Here is a 20,009-nt window from a genome sequence, read left to right on the forward strand (position 1 = left end):
CGCATATTTTAATGGCCAAGGTGATGTTCTTGAGAATATGTTGCTCTTCGGTTTCCAGACAAAACAAATCAGAGAGACCTAATTGCACATCAAATGGTGTTGTAGGGTTTTCAGGTGCATCCTGTTGTCTTGTTCGAGTGTGCCTTCTGGTGGGCAAACAAATAAGGCTATCCTCTTGCCCTTTCCGTCATCCCTTAGGTATGACTGCCACATTACCTAAGCTTTTAGGTAACGAGAGTGATTGTGGCTGTTTGATTGTGATCATAATGGTACAGCAGTAGGTAGAGAGACGTACTACTTCCTTGTGATGTGGATACACGGACAGGCACAGCCTTATTATATATGACATATATGTGATTCCTAAACAAGTGACATCGGGAACAACTTGGTTGTCATGATGCTCTTTGGCCTGCAGTGAATTGATATGTCTAAGACAAGATCAAGAACATATTCTCGGAGCTCGCGTTGAGAGTTGATCATGAAGATTACAGCATCTTCTTCCTCTTTGCTTGCTCCTTGATTCTTTCATGGATGTGAAACGCATATATGTGCCAGTGGGAGAGTGGAAGCACACTTCGAGAGGAATACCAACATGCATATTGTTCGTATCCGCGTCGGTCATCTGCAGCAGCTGATAGCATCTTCTTATCAGGGATGGAGGTGTGTGTGATGTGAGAGTCAAGCGATCGATAGGTTCAAATGGACGAAGGATTAATCGCCTTACATATCATGCTCGTAGCATCCACCACTGATTCGCTCCTTCCCCAAATCACAAGGGACTTCTGATCATCAAAGAATATGATCCGCACAACATATATTGATATTATGTGCTTCGTATATAAATATGCTTTTGTGGATGGGATGACAATATTGTCCACATACAAGTCCAATATCCATATGTTTCTTTTTTATCTTTCTTTCTTTAACATCAGAAATTCTCGACTGATAATAAAGTATGGAGTTTATTATATATAATAATTCGGAGTTCCCTCTCGATAAATATTTTTATTTTAAATTTAACTAAAGATATCGTCTTACTTGAAAAACACAATTGCTAGGAAATATATTAATTAATAGGATTGACATATATTTTGGGATTTCAAAAACTAATGTCACGAGAGAATAATGAATCATAGAGTTTGATTCTTTTATAAATATCATATGTATCTCAACGTATTAAAGAGGAGAGTAAAAAACGAGGAATGCTTCGTGTTTTTTTTTTACAATATTTCTAAATAAATAGAGAGAAAAAGTATAAATTCTTTTGAGTTTATAAGAGAAGGTCTTTTGCTTGAGTGAAGATGATTTTGAGTTTATAAGAGAAGGTCGATGATTCGAATGTCTTATTATGAGGAATTTGATTTTCTCTTTCGACGTAAACAATAGTCGTCAAATCATATGAAATCTTATATCGATTTTTAATATATTTTTAATTATTAATCTCTGAATATTCTCTTGATTTACTCAAGTTTAGCTTAAAAAACTGAATATTAAAAACTAGCATGCATTGTTTTACTCAGCTATTAAAAAGGATACATCAAACAAAGAAAAAGAGACACACAGAAGAACTATTGTGATCACACACACACATCCAAACCCAACACCAGCAGAGCTGCAAACATAAACCCTAACCCTTATCCAAAGACAATGAGATTATATTGCTAGTACGAGGCCAGGAAGTGATTTCCGGGCTCGCTGGTGTAGTCGGCTCTCCCACACGGGCAGGCATTGAGTCGACCCGGCAGAGTCCTTGGAGGAGGAGGAGGAGGAGGAGGAGGAGGAGGAGGCGGGGGAGGAGAGGGCCGAGTCGCCTCCGAGGCGGGTGACGGTGAGGGAGGTGTTGAAGTACTCCCGCACCTGGGTGATCACCCCCTCCGGGTCGACTGTCCAGGCGTGGACCCACACCGCGCCGGGGCTGCACCCCTCGGCCACCACGGTGGAGCCGAAGGACGCCACCTCCTGCGGCTCGAACTCGAAGGCGATATACTCCGCCTCGCCGGTGAGGAGGCGCTTCAGGTGCTGGTGCTCCGGCTGGCCATGAAACCACCACTCCAGGTCCGGCGCCAGCAGCTGGTGCAACCTCCCCACGTCCCGCCCGTTGATGGCCTCATACAAGTCTCGCACCGTCCCTTCCGGGCTCTCCGCTACTCGGCTGCCGTTCGCCAGCTTCGGTGGTGGCCTGTGGGTCTCAGCCGCCGTTAACGAGGAAGCAGGAAGCTCCGGTCTGGGATGGCAAGCAGTGAGGCGAATGGGGTCAGCTTATATAGGCCGAGGGGGGCGCGGGGGGGGGGGGGGGAGGAGCTGGTGGGCTCCACTCGGCTACTCGTCTGGGTTCCCCAAGCATACGGTACCCGGCGCAACCTGGTCGGCGGTCGGTCGGTGCGTGAGCGCACCGAAATCGCTAGTGCTGTGGGGGGGGGGGGGGGGGGGGGCAAAATAGTAAATTACTGTAGGAGGCAAAAGTGACGTGTGACGCTTTGACGCTCGCTTCGTATGGTGGCGTTCGGTGAGTTCATTAGCTCAGCAAGCGGGCTGTCAAATTAGGTGCGTCCACGTACGCAGGGCTCCACCAAACTGGGATCTCATTCTTCCGTACGTTGCGTGCTCGCCAGATCGGTCAGCCACGTCGAGTCAAAATCGTAGACCCAACCAATAGAGATGTGCCACATCATCAACCTATATATATATATATATATATACATAAATTTACATTCCATTATTTTCGGTGTGAAATGCCCACTTTGGATCCATGCACATCAGATGAATCCTATGATCTTATTCATATGGATGACACCACGTAGTAGTAATGCGTGCATGTAAAGCCATCGGTCCCCTCTCGTCGATCGATGGGTGGCAATGAAGTTTCCTTCCACCTTCTTCACATAAGCACTCAATTCTTAATCGGTGTAGTGCTGCCGCCACCCACATTAAATTATTAGACGTATAAGAGCTAATAATTGATTATTAATTTAAAGATAATATTTTACGAGAAAAAAAAGGAGTTTTACTCGATTTAAAATCCCTCGTGCGTGTAAAATGAAAAATCAATCTAAAATTAATATATAATTTGACTAATAAATTATATTAGAATTGGATAAATCGAATCGGGTTCGATGGTTCCGAATCGAACCGAAACGGGCCACAGACGATTCAATTTTGGTTCCTATATTTGGATAATCGAAATCACAAACAATTAATCGAAATTAATTTTAGAAATAAATATATATATTTTTTATATATATTTTAAAATTATTTTTAATTAAAAAAATTACGATTTCTAGCATCGAAAAACTAAAACAGTCAGAATATGATTAGAGCATACGTTTGTTTTGAAGGAACGAATGGGCATTATTGGCCTTTGGAGTTCCGATATGTTCTGACTGCGAGGAATGATTAGTCTATTAAATCGAGGAGAACTCAGTGCAGCATTGCACAAAGATCATCTTGTCATTGCAATGCTTGTCATTTTCTCTCCTATAGTGCCTGAATCAGTTAACTCCATGGCGACAGGCATTCATCACCCCCCCCCCCTTTCTATTGGTGATTAATTTATCTGATCTTGCAAGGAAAAAGAAAACCAAAAGGAGAGTTTGACTTTTGCTGAAACATGAGTTGACAGTTGAATAAACAAGGAAAGATCAAGCGAAATCTTCGTATCTGGTAATAATGGATCATATAAAAATAGGGAAAGAGGTTTTGTACATGGAATGAGACATCAGCAGCTATCTTGGTTTGTACAAAGGATCCTCCTCTTGCAGAGACCAGTGAGAGAGTTTGGGCAATTGCACTTTGATGCATGGAATTGACAACAGGTGTGCTGCATTTGCTAGTGGAAGAAGAACAGTGACTATTTGCTGCCACTCGTGCTCCTCCACTATTATCTATCTGACATTTTGATCCCTGCAAGTGGAAGAACCAATTGATTGGAATTTTTCCTTGTCGTCAATTCATAAGCACAAATGACAGTCTTGTTTTAAGGGAGTCATTCACATGATTTCATTGAATTCCATTAATTGCTGCACAAGTAAATCACAGCTACAGAATTATAAGCTCTTTATTATTTGTAAGACCAAAATTATGTTACAGAAGGATTTGGGAAAGCTTTGTAATTTGTAGGATCACAAAAAGAATTCTGCATCTGACTGATGGACTCAAACATGCCAACAGAGGAGAAGAAGGCCCTAAATCTTGCACCGGGAGCAGATGCCCAGTTCATGATGATGGATCTGCTCCTGTACGCGTGTGCCGGCGCTGAACGAGCGTGCATGCTTGTTTGCGTGAGCTGTCTAAGCTTCGTCCAGTTGGATCAACGCCGGAGTAGGTGGTCTCATCGCATGGATCTTCCCGCACGTAGAGGATCTGGTAAACGACGGCCATGTCGAAGTGGCATCAGCGTAAGCTTGCAGACTCGTGGGGTCGACTTTGGGTGGGCAGGAGTAGCTCCTTCGAGGGTAGTCATCGCCGCCGCTGGATGTGACCATGAATCCCGACCCTCCTTCCCGTGGCAGAGGAAGCAGCACCGGCCGGCCTTCCTCGTCCGCCGCCTTCCGGCAGAGGCTGTCTTCCTTGACGTCATAGAAGTTCCCCGTCCTCACCTCCTGAGCCAAAGAACACGACCAACAGAGCAGCCAATGCACGCAGTCCGTCACCGAGGGGTACCCGCAGCAGAAAGGATTTGCGGGAAGCTTGAATCGTTTCCTCATCTGAATCCTCCAAAACCCGCCGTAGAGCAACCCGAAAACACAGACCACGATACCGAAGATCCCCACGATGTACCTTATGGTGTCGTCGTCGATGTTGAGGGCGGAGACGCTGAAGACCAGCAAAGGGGCGACGACGAGCAGTATGAAGGTGGCGATATGGACGTACATGTTGCCGAACCCAAGCCGCTCCATGTTCCACCCGAACACGCAGAAGGTGCAGAAGAAGGAGGCGCAGCACACGGTTGGGTCGTCCCAGCAGTCGAACAGCCCTCCGATCCACTCGGGGCTGGTGACCACCACCCGCCTGTTGTATATCTTCAGCTCCGGCTGATCCCGTTGGCTTCGAGATTCGTGGACGGATTGAGGCTCCTCGTACTTCCTTCCCAGCGGGCTGAAGACCGTGTAAACACCGGCGATCACCGGAGCTGCGATTCCGATGCCGATGCAGAGGTTCTCGGCCCAGTCCGGCCTCGTGTTCCTCGTGTACCCCCAGTAGAGGCCGCAGAGGACGTACTGGGCGAAGCAAGTGATGTGGAGGAGGAAGACAACCAGCATTATGTGAGCCCTCTCGTGAACTCGATGAGATCCGTCCTTGCAGTACACCGTCCTGAGCTCCACCCTGTCGACCGATTTCCACCGGAGGAGAAGCACCAGGTGGTGGAACAGCTTGGGGTGTTGGTATATGCACATGATGGTGAAGAGGGCGTTGAGAATCTGGTTGACGATCTCCGTCCATTTCTTTCTGTTGGAGCTGCTGGGAATGGCTCCGTTGAGGATTCCCGTCATCAAGAGGAACAGCATCAGAAGCCCTGCCGCCACAAAGATCAACCAGATAAGAAGAGCTACGTTCACAGGTTTCTTTATCCAGTTCTTGAAGTATCGGATCAGAGCTCCCCAGTTGATCTTCCTCACAAACGGCACACGGAAACGACGCAGGCGGCGGCCATCGGATGGATTCCCACTGCGTCGCAAGAAGGAAAAGGGTGAGAGTCTTCCGACGAACCCGAACCGGAGGAACCAATCTTTCGATGGGTGAGCTTTGAGGAAGTCCAGAAATCTTCTCTTGTGGCGGTGGCTTTGATTCATCAGCCCCTGTTCCACCGTGGGAACGTAGATGGGAATGTAATCCACGAGCCGCATTCTGGTGCCGGTTGAATCGGCATCGAGATCTACTTGGATATCGTTCTCGTGTTCGCCACGCTCGGCGGAATCCATCTTCCTCTGCTTGCGTTCTGCAGCTCCACAACGGAGAGAGAAATCCGTAAGACTACCGTGTAGAAATCGAACGTAAAGAACCATAATTTCCAGCACAAAGAAACAAAATCTCAACTTTGTTCTTCCGAAACAACATCAAAGTCAACTTTGTCATGCTCAGATAGATTTTGACTATTTCCCCAGCCACGAAAATTCTGGTCCAAACAAGGTAGAAGTAGTTTCAGGGACTGCGAGTCAATGTTGTATACCAACATTCTATCATGGAGTTGTTTTCCTTTTTGCTTGTCTTGCTGTGTTCGACAACAGGAAATGTCGCTCTATGTCTTCTCTTGCATTAGAAGATCTCTCCATTTCCTCTGGAAATGGCACTTGTCCTAATTATTTTCTATGTTACCGTTCTTCCTTCCCACACACACACAAACACACACGGCACAAACAAAAGGACTCTTATTATTGTGGTATCGTATGGATCTGCGGTCTCCGGAGGGAGACAACCTAAATCGCACCATGCTATGATGTATGCAAAGAAAATACCTACCAAAAGCAATAACAAATCATGGAAGAGGAGAATAGCAGTACCTGATCCTTTTGTTGGGACAGGAAGAAGAGAGATGTATGCACTTCAGCTTTCCCTCTCTTCCTAACTTTCCTCTCTGCTCTGTTCTTCGATCATCCCTTCCTTGTCTCAAGAACAAGATGGCAGAGAGGGGGACGCATGCTTCGCCATGGCCGTTCTGGTTGCAGAGACCTTGCCGTGTTTACTCTTCGTTCCTTTTCCGGTGGACGCCATAATATAAGGAAAGTGCGGAGCGGCCACTGTCATCCCTCCCTCGCATGGTCAAAGCAAAGCTGATGGGTCTGGGGATGGCAGGTGGTGCTCTTTTACTGGAACGAGAAGGGAGACTCGAGAGAAGTCAGACAAAGACTGACAGAACAATGGAGTTGTCTTTAGAAGAAGAAGTCTGTGACGGGCCAAACACGGCCGGGGCAGCTGCCGTCTCTAATAAATTGCCGAAAGGCGATCGAAGAAGACCATGACCGCCAGCTTTGACATCTCCCTGATTTCAATATATATATATATATATATATATATATAATTTTCATCATAGTTGATCGAGATTTGAGATACGCATAAGGCTATAAAATATGCGACGACCAAATCCTGCGATCATTTCGAGCTTACGAATTTGTATTGTAGTTTGTTTGTGCAATCCAATATTCAAATATGATTATAGTATAGTTGTTATTATCTTGATGTTGTCAATTGGAGATTTAGTGCATAGCTCGATACTATCCTAAAGGCGTAAGCCTGTGTTGGAGGTCTACGTGATAGTAACAGAGATATTGGAGTAGAGGAAGGTTTGACTATTACAATCTCAAGATGTTACTTGTTTGTTCGAGGTGAATTCCACATTGGACTAAGATGGTTTGGGTTTCTTCGAGATTCGATGAGCCGAGATATATCTTGGTTTCGTCGGGATTCCTATACAAGCAGTCAACATCGAGGGAGTTCTCAACTTGACCCGTTTAATGGTAAAATTAGTATTAGAGTGGGAATAATGAAATTTCTTCCTTCTCCTCCTCATTTTAGGTTTTTGGGGCTCGCTTTTATATATGAGTGATTGATAGAGGGAAGGCTGATGGCCGATTAGGGTGGATCTATATGTCCTTTAGGGGCTCATTCATGTTGACGATTGGCTGATACACTTTACTATGGTGCGTCATCAACGAAGGACTAGGTCGTTGTTCGTTAGGGCTGATGTTTGTGCGGGATAAGCAGATGACGATCGCTTGCGCCAAACGATCGAAAAAAGAGAAAAAAAAAAAATTCACCACGAAGGATTAATACTTTCCACAGTTAAGTAATCAGAAAAGAAGAAGAAGAGCTTCACCACCATGGATTAATGTTTTCTACGACCAACTCATGCGATCATTCCTGAAATCATAGTTGGCAAGCGAGAAAAAATCGTTTTTCTAACACTCATCATAGGGAAAGAAAGGCGTGTAGATTCTTCAACCCACATCACCCTATGAATTTTCATTCATTCATTCAATATTCTCCGTATCAATATTCATTCATCACAATACGAATGAATTCATCCATCAAGACAGGATGCCATACTCTCCCGTGTGGATTAGCGTGGTGACAGTTCATCGTTCGAAGAGACACAGGGAGCTCATTCACTCTGCAACAGGGAGTGTGGGGGCACCTCGAAATGAATGCTGTCTGAGCTCGGACAGGTGGCTCCCGCTCACTCCCTACATTATGAGATCAGCAATTACCTCGACAGTAACAATTCATTACTGTTGTGCGCCATCGCGATCGGTAACGTAAGTGTTCGTCGAAATGCCTACTGGTTTCCTTTTTTCTACGCTGAAGACGAACACCATCCGCCGTCTTTGAAGGGTTCGTCACGGGCGACGAATGACCTGCTGCTGCTGCTGGTGGTGGTGCATGGCTACGCTTTCCCTAGCTAGCTTGTCAGCTGGGTGTGGAAGTATTAGCATTTATTGGACGGCTGCAATGTGACGTACGACTCCTCCCCAAGGAAATGAAGCGTCGTGAGCAGATTCCATGGAAGCGGTGCTCGAAGTCACAATGATGAAATGGTCGTATGCCATCGGTTTCAAGCTCGAAGATTTTTCTTCGATGGCTTCGTGGCGGAGCAATTCCACATAGTTTTTGCCATCCATCAATCAGCATGCCTAAAACCAACTATCTCTTGCCCATTAATGAGGATCTGTAATAAGTCAACAGAGATTATAAATCTTTTAGGAGATGTTGGAGGTTGGATCCATGTCCTGATTTGTGTGTGTGTGTGGAAGATTTCTCTATATTTATATGAAAGAAATTTCGGTCTTGAGTTTAGATTACGAGTTCTTTCTTATGTTTTATTATTGATATATAATAAAAATATTAAGATGGATGTAAGCAAAAGAAATAGATTGTGTATTTACTTATATATATTATTAATTCTATGCGAGGATGTGAGGATAGGCATGGAGACCTGTGTTTGTCAAAAGACACAACTTTTTTGTTTGCTTTGTGTGCCGAATTAATGAGGTAGCTATGACAATGGGCTTGCGCCTTGTAAAGGAAATCTAAACATTAAATTACAAGAGTAATGTCAATGATAGGTGGGTCTCTTTTTTCTTCATCTGATGGAGGGTTTGGAGTTCCATCCCTCTTTTGCACAAGTCAGTATGATATGATAGAAACAACTGTTGTTTGGTAGCATGGTTTAATTCTTTGATCGGATACAATAATGAAACCATGTCTTGAATCATTATAGGATGACCAACACAAAAAGAAGACTGGTGTGGAGTCCAATATCATTTCTTACCATGCTCAAACTAGTGCTACATACCCTAACATATAAAAGATTTGCCAAGCTTTTCTTTAAGGTTAGGAATACTTGCTCTGGAATGAGAGGTTGACCTTGACTTTTGAATTGGAGACTCGAATCTAACCCACTCTTCTAGAATATGAACATGAAAGCAGACTCTTATCATGATCAAGTCAAACTTTTCATCATCAAGAAGAATAGAAAAAAAAAAAAAGGAGTCTGACTATGCACTACTGGTTATAAAGCAAAGAACAGGCTTAGAATGCCAACATTGTTCTGATTAACACAGTGATTTTACAACACAACAGGATCTATGAAAACATTATGGATCCAGTTGACACAAAATATCAAGATCATGAGTAACAAATTCATAGGTCGATAAGTTACTCATTATTTGTGCAAGCGCAAAGCAAGAATATGTACACAAGTCAAATTTTCGGTAAAACAAAGATTCTACCAAACATCTTAATCTGTGAACACGACGCACTCACATAAACTTCAAGTGATGCCTTCACTGGTCTCCACAGGGTGTGGGGCCGGCCACAGTGGGTTGTATACAACAAAACGTATCTGTTATCTGCAACAGAAGAAAAGCATTAAGAGACGCACATTCGTGTACAATCTACTGTGCATCTTTGACAGCTTAGAGATCCTTTAGACATACAGCAAATGGATCCAGCATTCACGTATGCACCGTCATATTCAGCAAGAATTAAATGAAAGAGCTATTCTTGTTCCTGAATTTACAGAAATGGTTTGACAGTCACCATGGAAGCATAAAACTTGGAGCTGGCATTAGGTAGAACATTCAATTTTGCACAGAATAGACAAACAACAAGAGATGCTACATCAAAAATAAAGAAGGCAAAAGGAATCAGGTTGTTGGGGACATAAATGGGCCTAGATTTCCTACTGTTTGATCAACTCATGATGGAGTGGAGTACAGCACACCTCTAGTAAAGCTTCTGCAAGTCTTTTTAAACACTTTATTCAAACATATTAGTTGCATACTGTGACCAGTGAGATACCTGCAATTACCTCATAAAAAATTTAAATCTTGATGCTATGAACAACACTTTGGTGGGGGTTCTTTCTCAGGTTCATCATCTACAACAAGAATCCCTCTTTTCGGTGGAGCAGGCAGCAAGCCATTGGTGCTATTCTTTTTCTTCTGCAATAATCCTTCATTTGAGCAAAATAACAGCACGTTATAATACTATCAATCACAAATGATACTGATAGAGGTATACAGAAATGCAAAGGCTGAATGGTAGCTTTAAAAAGTTAAAAAGTCTTAAGATTTAGCATCACTGGAAAAGCATCTGCCTACTTCCAAATTTAAATGATAAACAATAATTAAAGTTACTGTCACAATTTTCATGAAACCTATCAGAACATTGACACGCTTTTGCATAAAATACACAGTACAATCTAGCCCAATAAATAAGGACTTTCCAGAACACAAGACCTCTGTCATTGGATGGGCTACACATGAAAGAATGTTTCTGCAACTTTTTAGTTGAACGTTGATCTCAATTATAACCTCAATGTCTTAAGTTGATTGGTCTCTTCAAATATACACTATTGCAGATTGTCTATAGTATATTGAAACTTCTAGAATGTAATCTGGAATTATACTAAAATGAACTTGAGGACGAGATGAGTGCCTGTCTCATGTAAGATGATAGGTAATTTCTATTGTTATGATGCATCACAAGTAACGAAAAAGTAAATTTGTCTATACCAGACAAAACACTGAAGTAATTCTTAATTATGTGAATGGGTAACTCACGTGTTGTGATATCAATAAAGACTTCATCTACTCCTGTTCCAGACTTGGCAGATGTCACAAAAATCTTTGATCCAATCGTTGCTGCATAGCTGCACTATAAAGATAATATATCAAACTGACAAGCTATGAGTTCAAAAAAAGGAGAGAGTAAAACATTTCTATGGCAACTGAAATTTCCCAGAATAATCCATAACCAATCACTATTGATCTTGCGAATTATAGATAAAAGTAGTAACACAATGTGAATCCAGAGGTGGAAAAAAGTTATGATTTATGACTTTATTAACATACCATGATGGAATAACTTGTAACAAGATCACTCTTTCACCATGTCATGAATTATAATGTGAAAACAAGACTTTGAAAAATACCATTCATAACTCTATTAAAACTTACAAAGAGTTCATAACATGTATAGTTGCAAACAGTATGCTATCTTGGCAACTCTGATTATATTTTCAAGATTTAAGGAAAAGGATTGAATGAAGCAAACCTTTCAGCTTCTTGTATATCATACTTCTTTGATCTAACTAAATCACTTTTATTTGCTGCTATGGCCATGACTATATCCTTTGATGCCATCTGCTGAAGTTCCTTAACCCACTTTCGGACTCGAAGAAAAGAATCATTGTCTGTGATGTCATATACTAAAAGTGCTGCTGCAGTTATCAAGAGACATTTAGTGAGGTATTTATTATCCACAATCACCAAAAAAATAAAATAAAATGTTCATAATTCTCTAAGGTAAATTCATCAATGATGCTGAAGATAGAGTTTGCAAGATACATACCATCAGCATCGCGATAATAGATGGGGCCCAAAGCATGGAAACGTTCCTGTCCGGCTGTATCCTGCATAATAAATATGATCATTCTAAGCTTTGACTGCAAGAAAAAAAACCCATAAATTGGGTGCTTTTTTCCTTGTTAATATGAATATGACTCTGTTGTGTCTTGCAAGGCCCATTCATGACTGGCACCTAAATTTATAATTCGATACTGATCTGCATCTTTTGGCTAGAAGTGCACTGGAAAATTTGAGCAACTTCTTGCTATATACTTTATGCTAAATGCCAAATAGGGAAGACAGTGTAGTTTCATAAAACCTAGAAAAGATCTTTGCATAACAAAACAAGACTACAGAAGTAGAAAAGTTCTGAACCCCAAAATTTTCTTTAGAAAAACATTATATCTGATACAGGAACATTCAATGTTGAAACTATCTGAAGTTGACACTGTTTTTATTGCAACAATGTCCTTTCACAAAAACAATATTGAATTTGCATCTAGAGAGTCCTTTCTTGCATTAGTTTTGCAGCATGCTAATCCCACTGCTTGCAGCTAAGAACATTTATTGAGAAAAATGTTCTGCTTGCTTTAGGAAAACCTTTTCCTTTTTTGGTTGTTGATCAAATCTATTGTTCCTCATTCTTAAACATAAAGCTTCTCCTAAGTAATAATCAAAATTATGGCTGCTCCACCTTATCTCAAAAAGCAGCATTTGAACTTAAGATTTTCAATGAAGCTATTTAAGAAGGTTATATGCGAAGTCATCCAAATACAAACTAACAGGTGGCTAAGTCAAAATCACCTTATTTTTTTATCTAGTTTTTTCACAAAGATTTAATTGACAAGAACCAGGGTCATGTTTGAAAAAATAATTAGTGGTAGAACTTCACAGAAAGCGTGAGTGATGAGCCATAGGACCAAAGATATGTCCACTACTAGCCTAGTGCTTTACATAAACCAAATAATTAAAAATAAAAAGACAAGAAAACGCACCCATATAGACAAGGTAACAGGCACACCTTCAATGACAAGGTGTTTTTTTAGATAGAAAGCTTGCACTGTAGCTTCTTGTTTCTCGGAGAAAACATTATTTACATATCTCAATACAAGGGAGGTTTTCCCAACTCGACCTGTAAAAAAAAATGTACATTATGAGATTCATAAAACAGAAGATTAAATTCTCAAAGAAATGTACTGCCCTACAGCATGTAGGCCAACTGCATGTGTATGCTGACCCCTTACTAACAAAAGCAATTACTAGTGCCGCGGTGTTCTTCCTTTCTTTATTTAACTATGACCTCATATTAGTAAGAGCAATAAGTAGTGCTGGAATATTTGTCTTGATTTCTACTCACTACTCTCTTTTTTTCGTCCTTCCTCTTGAATCTTTATATCTAAAGGTTGTGAGAGCATATTGTTTTTCTTCCTAAACAAACTATCAGGATATCTGCAGCTGTTTGCAGTCACGTCTAGTCCAATCAGATTCATCCTTATGGACCTATTTAAGACTAAAATACTCCAAATCAATTGCAAACAACTTTGAAGTCTAACCACCCTGAACAAAACCTGCACTTTGCACCTCCGAAACACCATGACATGAACCCACCTAAATGCAAACATGAGATCATACATTTGGGTCTCCTTGCTTAGACTAATAAGTTGTCTTGATAGCATGCATGTACACGATGACTGATGATGCTAGGGGCATGAAACATAAACATTGTCTCAGAAATCTCATAAGCTTCCTTCCATCTTTTAAAATTCAGTACATACATATATCACTCATATGTGAATATTTCCTAATAACAACCTGCAACACCAAGTATGACATAGATATGGTCAGATCAATGGTGGGAAATCCAATCTCCAAGATCCCAATTTGGCTGCAGACTGCACCTTCACTATGTCGAACTCGTGCATAAGACATCAAGGAAGCTAATATTGATCCTTTACAAAAACTTAGTTGCCAAGTTCATACAGGAAAATTCACGGAATAATGGCCCACAAATTTGATGGACCACATCTACATCAAATCCAATCCCAGACTGAAACCCCAGAAACCAATCCAACGAACAAGTATTCCGCAGCCACCTGAACGGCGCAAGGAAACCCTACGCCGACTCAACGCTCAAACATATTCAACCAAGATTCAGACGAAAAAGAAAAGAGGTAGAAAAAGATTAAACAGGAAGGGGGATTGGAGTTACCGTCCCCGAGGAGAACGAGCTTAAAGGTGAGATTTGGCGGCCGGGAGCTCATCCTCTACCGATCGAAATCGAAGGGTCTTCGGACGGATCGGAGAGTCTCGCCGCGTCTCCAATCGCATCAATTCCTTTCCTTCCGCAAGGGGGAACGAACCGACGATTTGGTCGAGAGGCCGCTTTTGTGGGCCGGATCGAGTAGGCTAAATGAACTAAGCTTTGAAACGGGTAGAATTCTTGATCCGACCCGAATCCGATATTAATACCTTTTATCTCTAATGCACCAACCTTACTTTTTATGGGATTTTACCCCCAAACCTTAATATCAATATTTTTATTATCAATTTATATGCCTGCCTTATTTATTATGATATTTATTTGAGATAAAACTTTTGAATCTCGAATTTTGATGATGAAATAAATTGATAGAGTTTATGATCTAATCTACGTTTTGAATGATTCAGGACTAGTTTCGATCATGAAGAGACAATTAAAGCAGGAAGAATCAATGTTGAGGTGAAGTGGAACATGTCAGAAGATTGGATGTCGAGCCGGAGGATCAGTTGGTGTGTCGGCAGATGACTTCGTATCATGAGTTCAGGGATCGGGCTTAAAAGAGCGGACATTGTGCCAAAAAAGATCGGAGTTGTGAAGGTCAACATGTTGATTGGGCAAAAGACCACAAAAGAGGATGATGCGACGAAGAATTAGATGAAGCGCCAATGAACCAATGACATGTTAGACAACATGTGATTAATGCTTTGTAATAATTATCTAAATCAAAATAGTTTTGAGTTGTAATTGAGTTGAAATTATGTCAACTCAATTAGAGGCCAACTTGGCCTATGTTGAGGTTGTTTTTGGTTAAGAGAAAAGTTCATTCAATGACCCAAAAGTTGGGTCAAGCGACGGCACTATCGGTCCAAGCGGTGGCACTGTTAGAAGCTCAGTCTTCGAGACACAATCTCCTAGACTATGTCAGGCGATGGTACTACTTAAACACAATCTCCCAGATTGTGTCAAGCGGTGGTACCACCAGAACCCGGGAAACCCGAGATGATATCTTTTTTAGCTCCAATTTTAAAGTTATTTGAGGTCTATAAATAACCTAGTTATTTCTGCATAGAGAAGCAAGAAATTGAGTTGAAAAAAGGGGAAAAAAATCCTTGTGAAAAAATTGTAAATCTCTTAGTATAAAGTCATATCTTCATAGTAGTTAGAAGTTCTTCTAAAGAAAGAAGTGAAGTATAAGTGTAAAAGAGAAAAGTGTAAATGTTATCTCTTGAATTTGTGAAAACGAGAAAGAGTATAAAATGGTAGTTAATATTCGTCTATTGAAAGAAGATCGGTAGTGGAAGCCGATGGCCTCGAGCGAAGAGGAATCGAGAGTGGATGCAGGTCACGAACGAGCCACTATAAATATGATTTATATTTCTTTTATGTTTTTTATTTATATTGTAAACTGATTTACTTGCTTATTACTTTCACTACCTTACGAACGTGCTTTCAAGTATCTTTTCGATCGATTTTCATCGAATGAAAATTTTCAAACCGACGTGATTTTATCGTAAACACTAATTCATCCCCCCCTCCCCCTCTTAGTGCCGACTTGGTCCGAACAAAAAATATTATGAAAATAATATTTATCTTCTTTTCTTACCAAATATCCGAAATAATATATCATTAAAATAAATATATCTCATTTTTCTTCCCCAAATAAATCTAATTTCATTACATGGACTTTTTAGCCCGGCCCATTTACAGCCCTATTAGACATGCCGCACGTCAAATACGCACGAAGGATCGGGATCGTCTCTTGGGCGGTATCCTCGTTGGAAACCCTAGCGTTTTTTCGACCATCTGCTGCACAAAGGTACGATTTTGATCGCAGCCACACGCATCCCGTCTCGATCTTTTCTGTTTCACCCGATCAATTTGGCACCTTGGTCTGAGGACGCTTTTTACATTAGAAATCTGGATTTTTAGGATCGGTAATTCCGACGTCTCCTTAATTCACTTATATCATTTCTTATCCTTGAATTAAAGGATTGATTGATCAGATCTCTGATATTTGGGTTGATGTGATGGTAGGAATTCACTAATCCGTTGTTTTTCTTCGATAGAAATGTGTGAATTTCGTGAGAACATATACTATTGTTTTGGGTTGTCAAGTTTATCTATGGAGTATCACAATATGCTCTCAGAGGGTAGATCTGTTTGCCCTGGTTAAGTAATATTTCTGGAATTACATTGAGATCCTAAATAACCTTTTGATGCTTTCTTTCAGTGCTTGATCTTCACCACCATTTGCTAAAAGACAATTTTGAGAACTAATATGTTTGGTTAGAAATTTGTGTGGTTTACTGAGTGGCGAGAAAATTCTAGGAGAAATCATATATTTGATTTGGTGGCTTTAGCAAACAATTTGGTTAATGAATTATGAACAGTCTCCAATATCTGTGGCACTTATTAATCCTTTTTTTTTTTGTTGAGCTATTTGTTTGGTCGATTGGTTACTGATGAAGCTGCATGCTTTACAGGCATCCTATCTGTAGGTATTTTAAGTATGACAGGAACTACTTTCAGTTAGATGTATTAGATTGTTAAATGTATCCGTAGAATTTATGAACACGATGCATATACATTGATGTTAAATAAAATAAAGTTGTTAGCCAAGCAGGGAATAACATTAGAAAGACTAAAAATAATTCTGATGGATCAGTGATTTAAAAAGTGCTAGGCGCCTGGGTCCCAAAGTGCTTGAGGCGTTAGGTGCTCGCCCGAGCAAAAGGAGGCACTCTAAAATATTAAAATATTAAAAATATATAATATAATTATTTAAATAAAAATAATTATATTATAATTAAAAATAATTATTTAAATAATTAAAAAATAGGTGCTTGATCCGTTGAGTCTACGGCAGAGGTAGCGATAGAAAGCGTTGGTGGCAGAGGCAGAAGTAGAGCTAGGGTTCCTCGGGGTCGTGCAGGCATGAAGCGTGACTTTTGAGGTAAGAAACTACGAACCAAACTAAACTTAAACCGGTTTGGTTTGCTTAATTGAACCGGGTGCTCGTTCAAAATGCCCAGTGCCTAGGTTCGAGCGAGCGCCCAGGCGATGCCTCATTGAAGCGCGCCGCATGGTCCACACACGAGATGCTCGGGCCTCGCCTTGCCCGAGCACTTAAGCGAGTGTTGTAGCTCTTATTTAAATCACTATGACAGACGACTGAAGCCCTTTTATTTTTTGGCCATTCTTTTTTTCATTTTAAGATAATATCTTATGATCAGTCTTTCAAAGTTGATCACGTCTAACAAAAGATTTTGTAATGATGGTAATGATGGGTGTTATTTAAGATTAATGGTTCAGCAAATAGTGGTCCATGTGAGCATAGTTTAGACATCTAGAGGCTTGTTTTTGGCCCGAAATCTAGCCGAAATCTAGTCGAAATCTAGCCGAAGCCCCAGGTGATTGTTTTACGACCACATTGGTTGCGATGGAAATTATTGTTGAATGGTTATTGACCTCAAGTTCCTTCAAAATTTTCTTTTTCCTTTATTCATTCACAAGTCCTTGATGGTTATTTTAATACTCAAGTGGCTAGGCAAGATTAGCTACAACAGGAGCAAATAGTGTATCATGCCAACAATATTTGTATCAGTGGAATTTTTGTTCATTTTGCACTATGGAGATGTACTTGTTACCTCTAACCTCCTTTGGGTTGATATTTATTAGTGTGAAATTCTCTTTTTCTTGTTTCTTTAGCTGTAATAAAAAACTAATACATGATTGGTTCTGGCCATTAGCAATCCAATCTAATGAATGCATCTTTTGCATCATAAACATGTTCACTGCATTCTTCTGCTGTTTTGGCTCCATCGTGAACACACGATCTTTCTCCATATTTAAGATTGTGTTTTGTATGCTTTACTTTTTATTATTTTTTTTGCGACAGTTGAGATGGTTGCCAATGGCGGAGCACCACCAAGAGGTAGTGCAGCAGCAGCTGCCAGCTTGCGCAGACGCAGGCCAGGTGGTGGTGGTGCTGGTGCAGCAGGGGGAGGTGCGAGCACGATGCTCCAGTTCTACACCGACGATGCTACGGGAGCCAAGATGTCTCCCAATACTGTTCTCTTTATGAGCATTGGATTCATTGCTGTTGTTGCTCTTCTGCATGTCGTCGGTAAACTCTATTTTGTTCGTCACTAGAGCTCCATGTTTGCGTCCTTACTTTTGATCTCCCTAAAGGTGCACTCTTGATTTGAGCAAAACACAGACGATGTATTGGGTGGTAGGCATTGTGACAATTTTATTATCAGAATCCTTGGAGTTTGCCCCAACTGCAGCATTTTCGTTCTATAATTGACATACATACAGCATACTTGTTATTTTGAAGTCAATCCAACCTGCTGTGAGTGTTGAATTTGTTTGTGCTTGTCATCAGAATGTTGAACATTGTGAATGAAGTAAGCCATTGAATTGTGATGAGGGTGACGAGGGGGTACTACGAATGTTATGATGGTAATGATGTTTCCGTGTGATTCGAGTGATAGTCTTCTCCTCCAATTCAAATGTAAATGCACAAGAAACGCGGATTGGCCACTGATTTGGATCCACTCGCCCACTGAAAGATAATTCCATTTCTTGCAATCATATCCAACATATGATCAAAGTCAAGTCTAAATCCAAGTTGTTTTAGTTGACCTTCCAATGTCACTTCATTTATACGCCAACAACGCAACGACTGAAATGAATGTGAGAGAGAGAGAGATGAGTTCAAGTTCTCAGTTTGCTGCGCCGTCCGGTGCCATCGTCGACCCACGGTTCTGCGTTCCGTATCCGATCGACCTCACGTTCTTCATCGATGCCGCCAACTGTGACCACCTGACGGTGACCGACATCAACGGCAACGTCGTCTTCAAGGTCGAAGCCCATAAGTGGAGCCTCAGAAACAGGCAGGTGGTCGTCGACGCCTCCGGCAAGCCTGTGATTTCGATGCAGCAGAAGGTACACCTCCTCATCTCTGCTTCGCATCCTTCTTTCTGCAAAGTCCAAGACGTTGACTCTGGTCGTTCTGTCATGCAGCTGAGCAGCATCCATGACCGGTGGCAAGTCTTCAAGGGAAATAGCTCAGATCCTAAGCATATGCTGTTTAGCGTCAAGAGGAGTTCTGCTCTCCAATTCAAGACCGAGTTGGACGTGTTCTTAGCTGCCAACACGAAGGAGGAGGTGTGTGACTTCAAGATCAAGGGAAGCTTCCGCAAGAGATCATGTACTGTGTACAAGGGCGACTCTTCCATGGTGATCGCGCAGGTACTTAACCTTCTCCAAAACAAACTGTACAGCACACAGATCTCAGCAGCTTTAGATTTAGATCAAAACATTGATTGCAAGTTTTATGTGGAGTTGCATTGTTAGAATTGTGTGATGTGGCGATGCAGATGAGCAAAGAATACAAATTGGTGAATGGATTGGTATCCAAGGATGCTTTCGGCGTGGCCGTCAACCCAAACACCGACTACTCCTTCGTTACTGCTCTGACCATAATTCGACATGAGTTCTTTAAAGAAGACACTGAAATCTCTGATGAAATCTCAGATGAAATCTCAGACGAAATCTCAGACGAAATCTCAGATGGAATCTCATCTGCAATCTCGTCTGCAATCTCAGCTGCATTAGGTGGATCCTAATTCTCCATGCCTGCTAGTATAACAACGAGTGACTTCCTCTGCAGCATGAAACCACAGATGGGTGCTTGGTGAAGACTTGGATGTTCATGGAAGACTTGGGTTGTAGTACTTAATCTTATGTTCCTCCTTTTGTGTGATCGTGGGATGGCTATATATGTATGTAAGATTATAGTAGTTTGCACCGCAGCTGAACCTGTTTAGAGATCATACATAAAGCTTGTTTGAAGAGCTCACTGCCACTTCTTTCAAGCATTGAAGAATCATGTTTCCTGA

The 20,009-nt window shown here is 41.3% G+C and overlaps 5 protein-coding genes across 7 annotated transcripts; 2 read left to right on the forward strand and 3 right to left on the reverse strand.

The window, feature by feature from the left end:
- Positions 1–1,488: 1,488 nt before the first annotated feature.
- Positions 1,489–2,259, reverse strand: LOC103972661 (senescence associated gene 20-like; the record flags this gene model as incomplete). The annotated part of the gene is made up of 1 exon (XM_018820439.2): positions 1,489–2,259. A coding segment is annotated over one exon (606 nt), but the record flags the coding sequence as incomplete, so codon positions are not given.
- Positions 2,260–4,036: 1,777 nt separating this feature from the next.
- LOC135652211 (uncharacterized) lies at positions 4,037–6,810 on the reverse strand. The gene is made up of 2 exons (XM_065173009.1): positions 6,498–6,810; positions 4,037–5,935 (listed from the first exon to the last, which is right to left on the reverse strand). Exon 2 carries the CDS (start codon positions 5,916–5,918, stop codon positions 4,287–4,289), a length of 1,632 nt encoding a protein of 543 aa, XP_065029081.1. The 5' UTR covers positions 5,919–5,935; positions 6,498–6,810; the 3' UTR covers positions 4,037–4,286.
- Positions 6,811–9,479: 2,669 nt separating this feature from the next.
- LOC135585243 (uncharacterized) lies at positions 9,480–14,224 on the reverse strand. Of its 3 annotated transcripts, none has more exons than XM_065173897.1 (7): positions 14,053–14,224; positions 12,839–12,975; positions 11,848–11,908; positions 11,551–11,713; positions 11,058–11,146; positions 10,304–10,447; positions 9,480–9,842 (listed from the first exon to the last, which is right to left on the reverse strand). In XM_065173897.1, the coding sequence occupies exons 1-6, from the start codon at positions 14,102–14,104 to the stop codon at positions 10,329–10,331; spliced, it is 621 nt and encodes a 206-aa protein (XP_065029969.1). In that variant the 5' UTR covers positions 14,105–14,224; the 3' UTR covers positions 9,480–9,842; positions 10,304–10,328. The 3 variants fall into 3 exon arrangements, with proteins under 3 accessions (XP_065029969.1, XP_065029966.1, XP_065029967.1); XM_065173894.1 differs by having other exon boundaries at positions 11,551–11,716; XM_065173895.1 differs by having other exon boundaries at positions 9,600–9,842; positions 10,294–10,447; positions 11,551–11,716.
- A 1,573-nt stretch (positions 14,225–15,797) lies between these two features.
- LOC135653078 (protein transport protein Sec61 subunit beta-like) lies at positions 15,798–18,386 on the forward strand. The gene is made up of 2 exons (XM_065174545.1): positions 15,798–15,919; positions 18,002–18,386. Exon 2 carries the CDS (start codon positions 18,007–18,009, stop codon positions 18,253–18,255), a length of 249 nt encoding a protein of 82 aa, XP_065030617.1. The 5' UTR covers positions 15,798–15,919; positions 18,002–18,006; the 3' UTR covers positions 18,256–18,386.
- A 390-nt stretch (positions 18,387–18,776) lies between these two features.
- LOC135653077 (protein LURP-one-related 15-like) lies at positions 18,777–20,009 on the forward strand. The gene is made up of 3 exons (XM_065174544.1): positions 18,777–19,053; positions 19,132–19,359; positions 19,488–20,009. The coding sequence occupies exons 1-3, from the start codon at positions 18,796–18,798 to the stop codon at positions 19,734–19,736; spliced, it is 735 nt and encodes a 244-aa protein (XP_065030616.1). The 5' UTR covers positions 18,777–18,795; the 3' UTR covers positions 19,737–20,009.

This window comes from Musa acuminata, chromosome BXJ3-11 (assembly GCF_036884655.1).
Source record: "Musa acuminata AAA Group cultivar baxijiao chromosome BXJ3-11, Cavendish_Baxijiao_AAA, whole genome shotgun sequence".
Taxonomy (NCBI): Eukaryota; Viridiplantae; Streptophyta; class Magnoliopsida; order Zingiberales; family Musaceae; genus Musa; species Musa acuminata.

Bases quoted from the DNA above. Each gene is read 5' to 3' on its own strand.
- LOC135652211 (XM_065173009.1), bottom strand. From the start codon at position 5,918: ATGGATTCCGCCGAGCGTGGCGAACACGAGAACGATATCCAAGTAGAT.
- LOC135585243 (XM_065173894.1), bottom strand. From the start codon at position 14,104: ATGAGCTCCCGGCCGCCAAATCTCACCTTTAAGCTCGTTCTCCTCGGG. The intron at 12,976-14,052 runs GTAACTCCAATC...TTTTTTTTACAG, and splicing joins GCTCGTTCTCCTCGGGGACG to GTCGAGTTGGGAAAACCTCC. The intron at 11,717-11,847 runs GTATGTATCTTG...TGATAACTGCAG, and splicing joins CTATTATCGCGATGCTGATG to CAGCACTTTTAGTATATGAC.
- LOC135653078 (XM_065174545.1), top strand. From the start codon at position 18,007: ATGGTTGCCAATGGCGGAGCACCACCAAGAGGTAGTGCAGCAGCAGCT.
- LOC135653077 (XM_065174544.1), top strand. From the start codon at position 18,796: ATGAATGTGAGAGAGAGAGAGATGAGTTCAAGTTCTCAGTTTGCTGCG. The intron at 19,054-19,131 runs GTACACCTCCTC...TCTGTCATGCAG, and splicing joins TGATTTCGATGCAGCAGAAG to CTGAGCAGCATCCATGACCG. The intron at 19,360-19,487 runs GTACTTAACCTT...GTGGCGATGCAG, and splicing joins CTTCCATGGTGATCGCGCAG to ATGAGCAAAGAATACAAATT.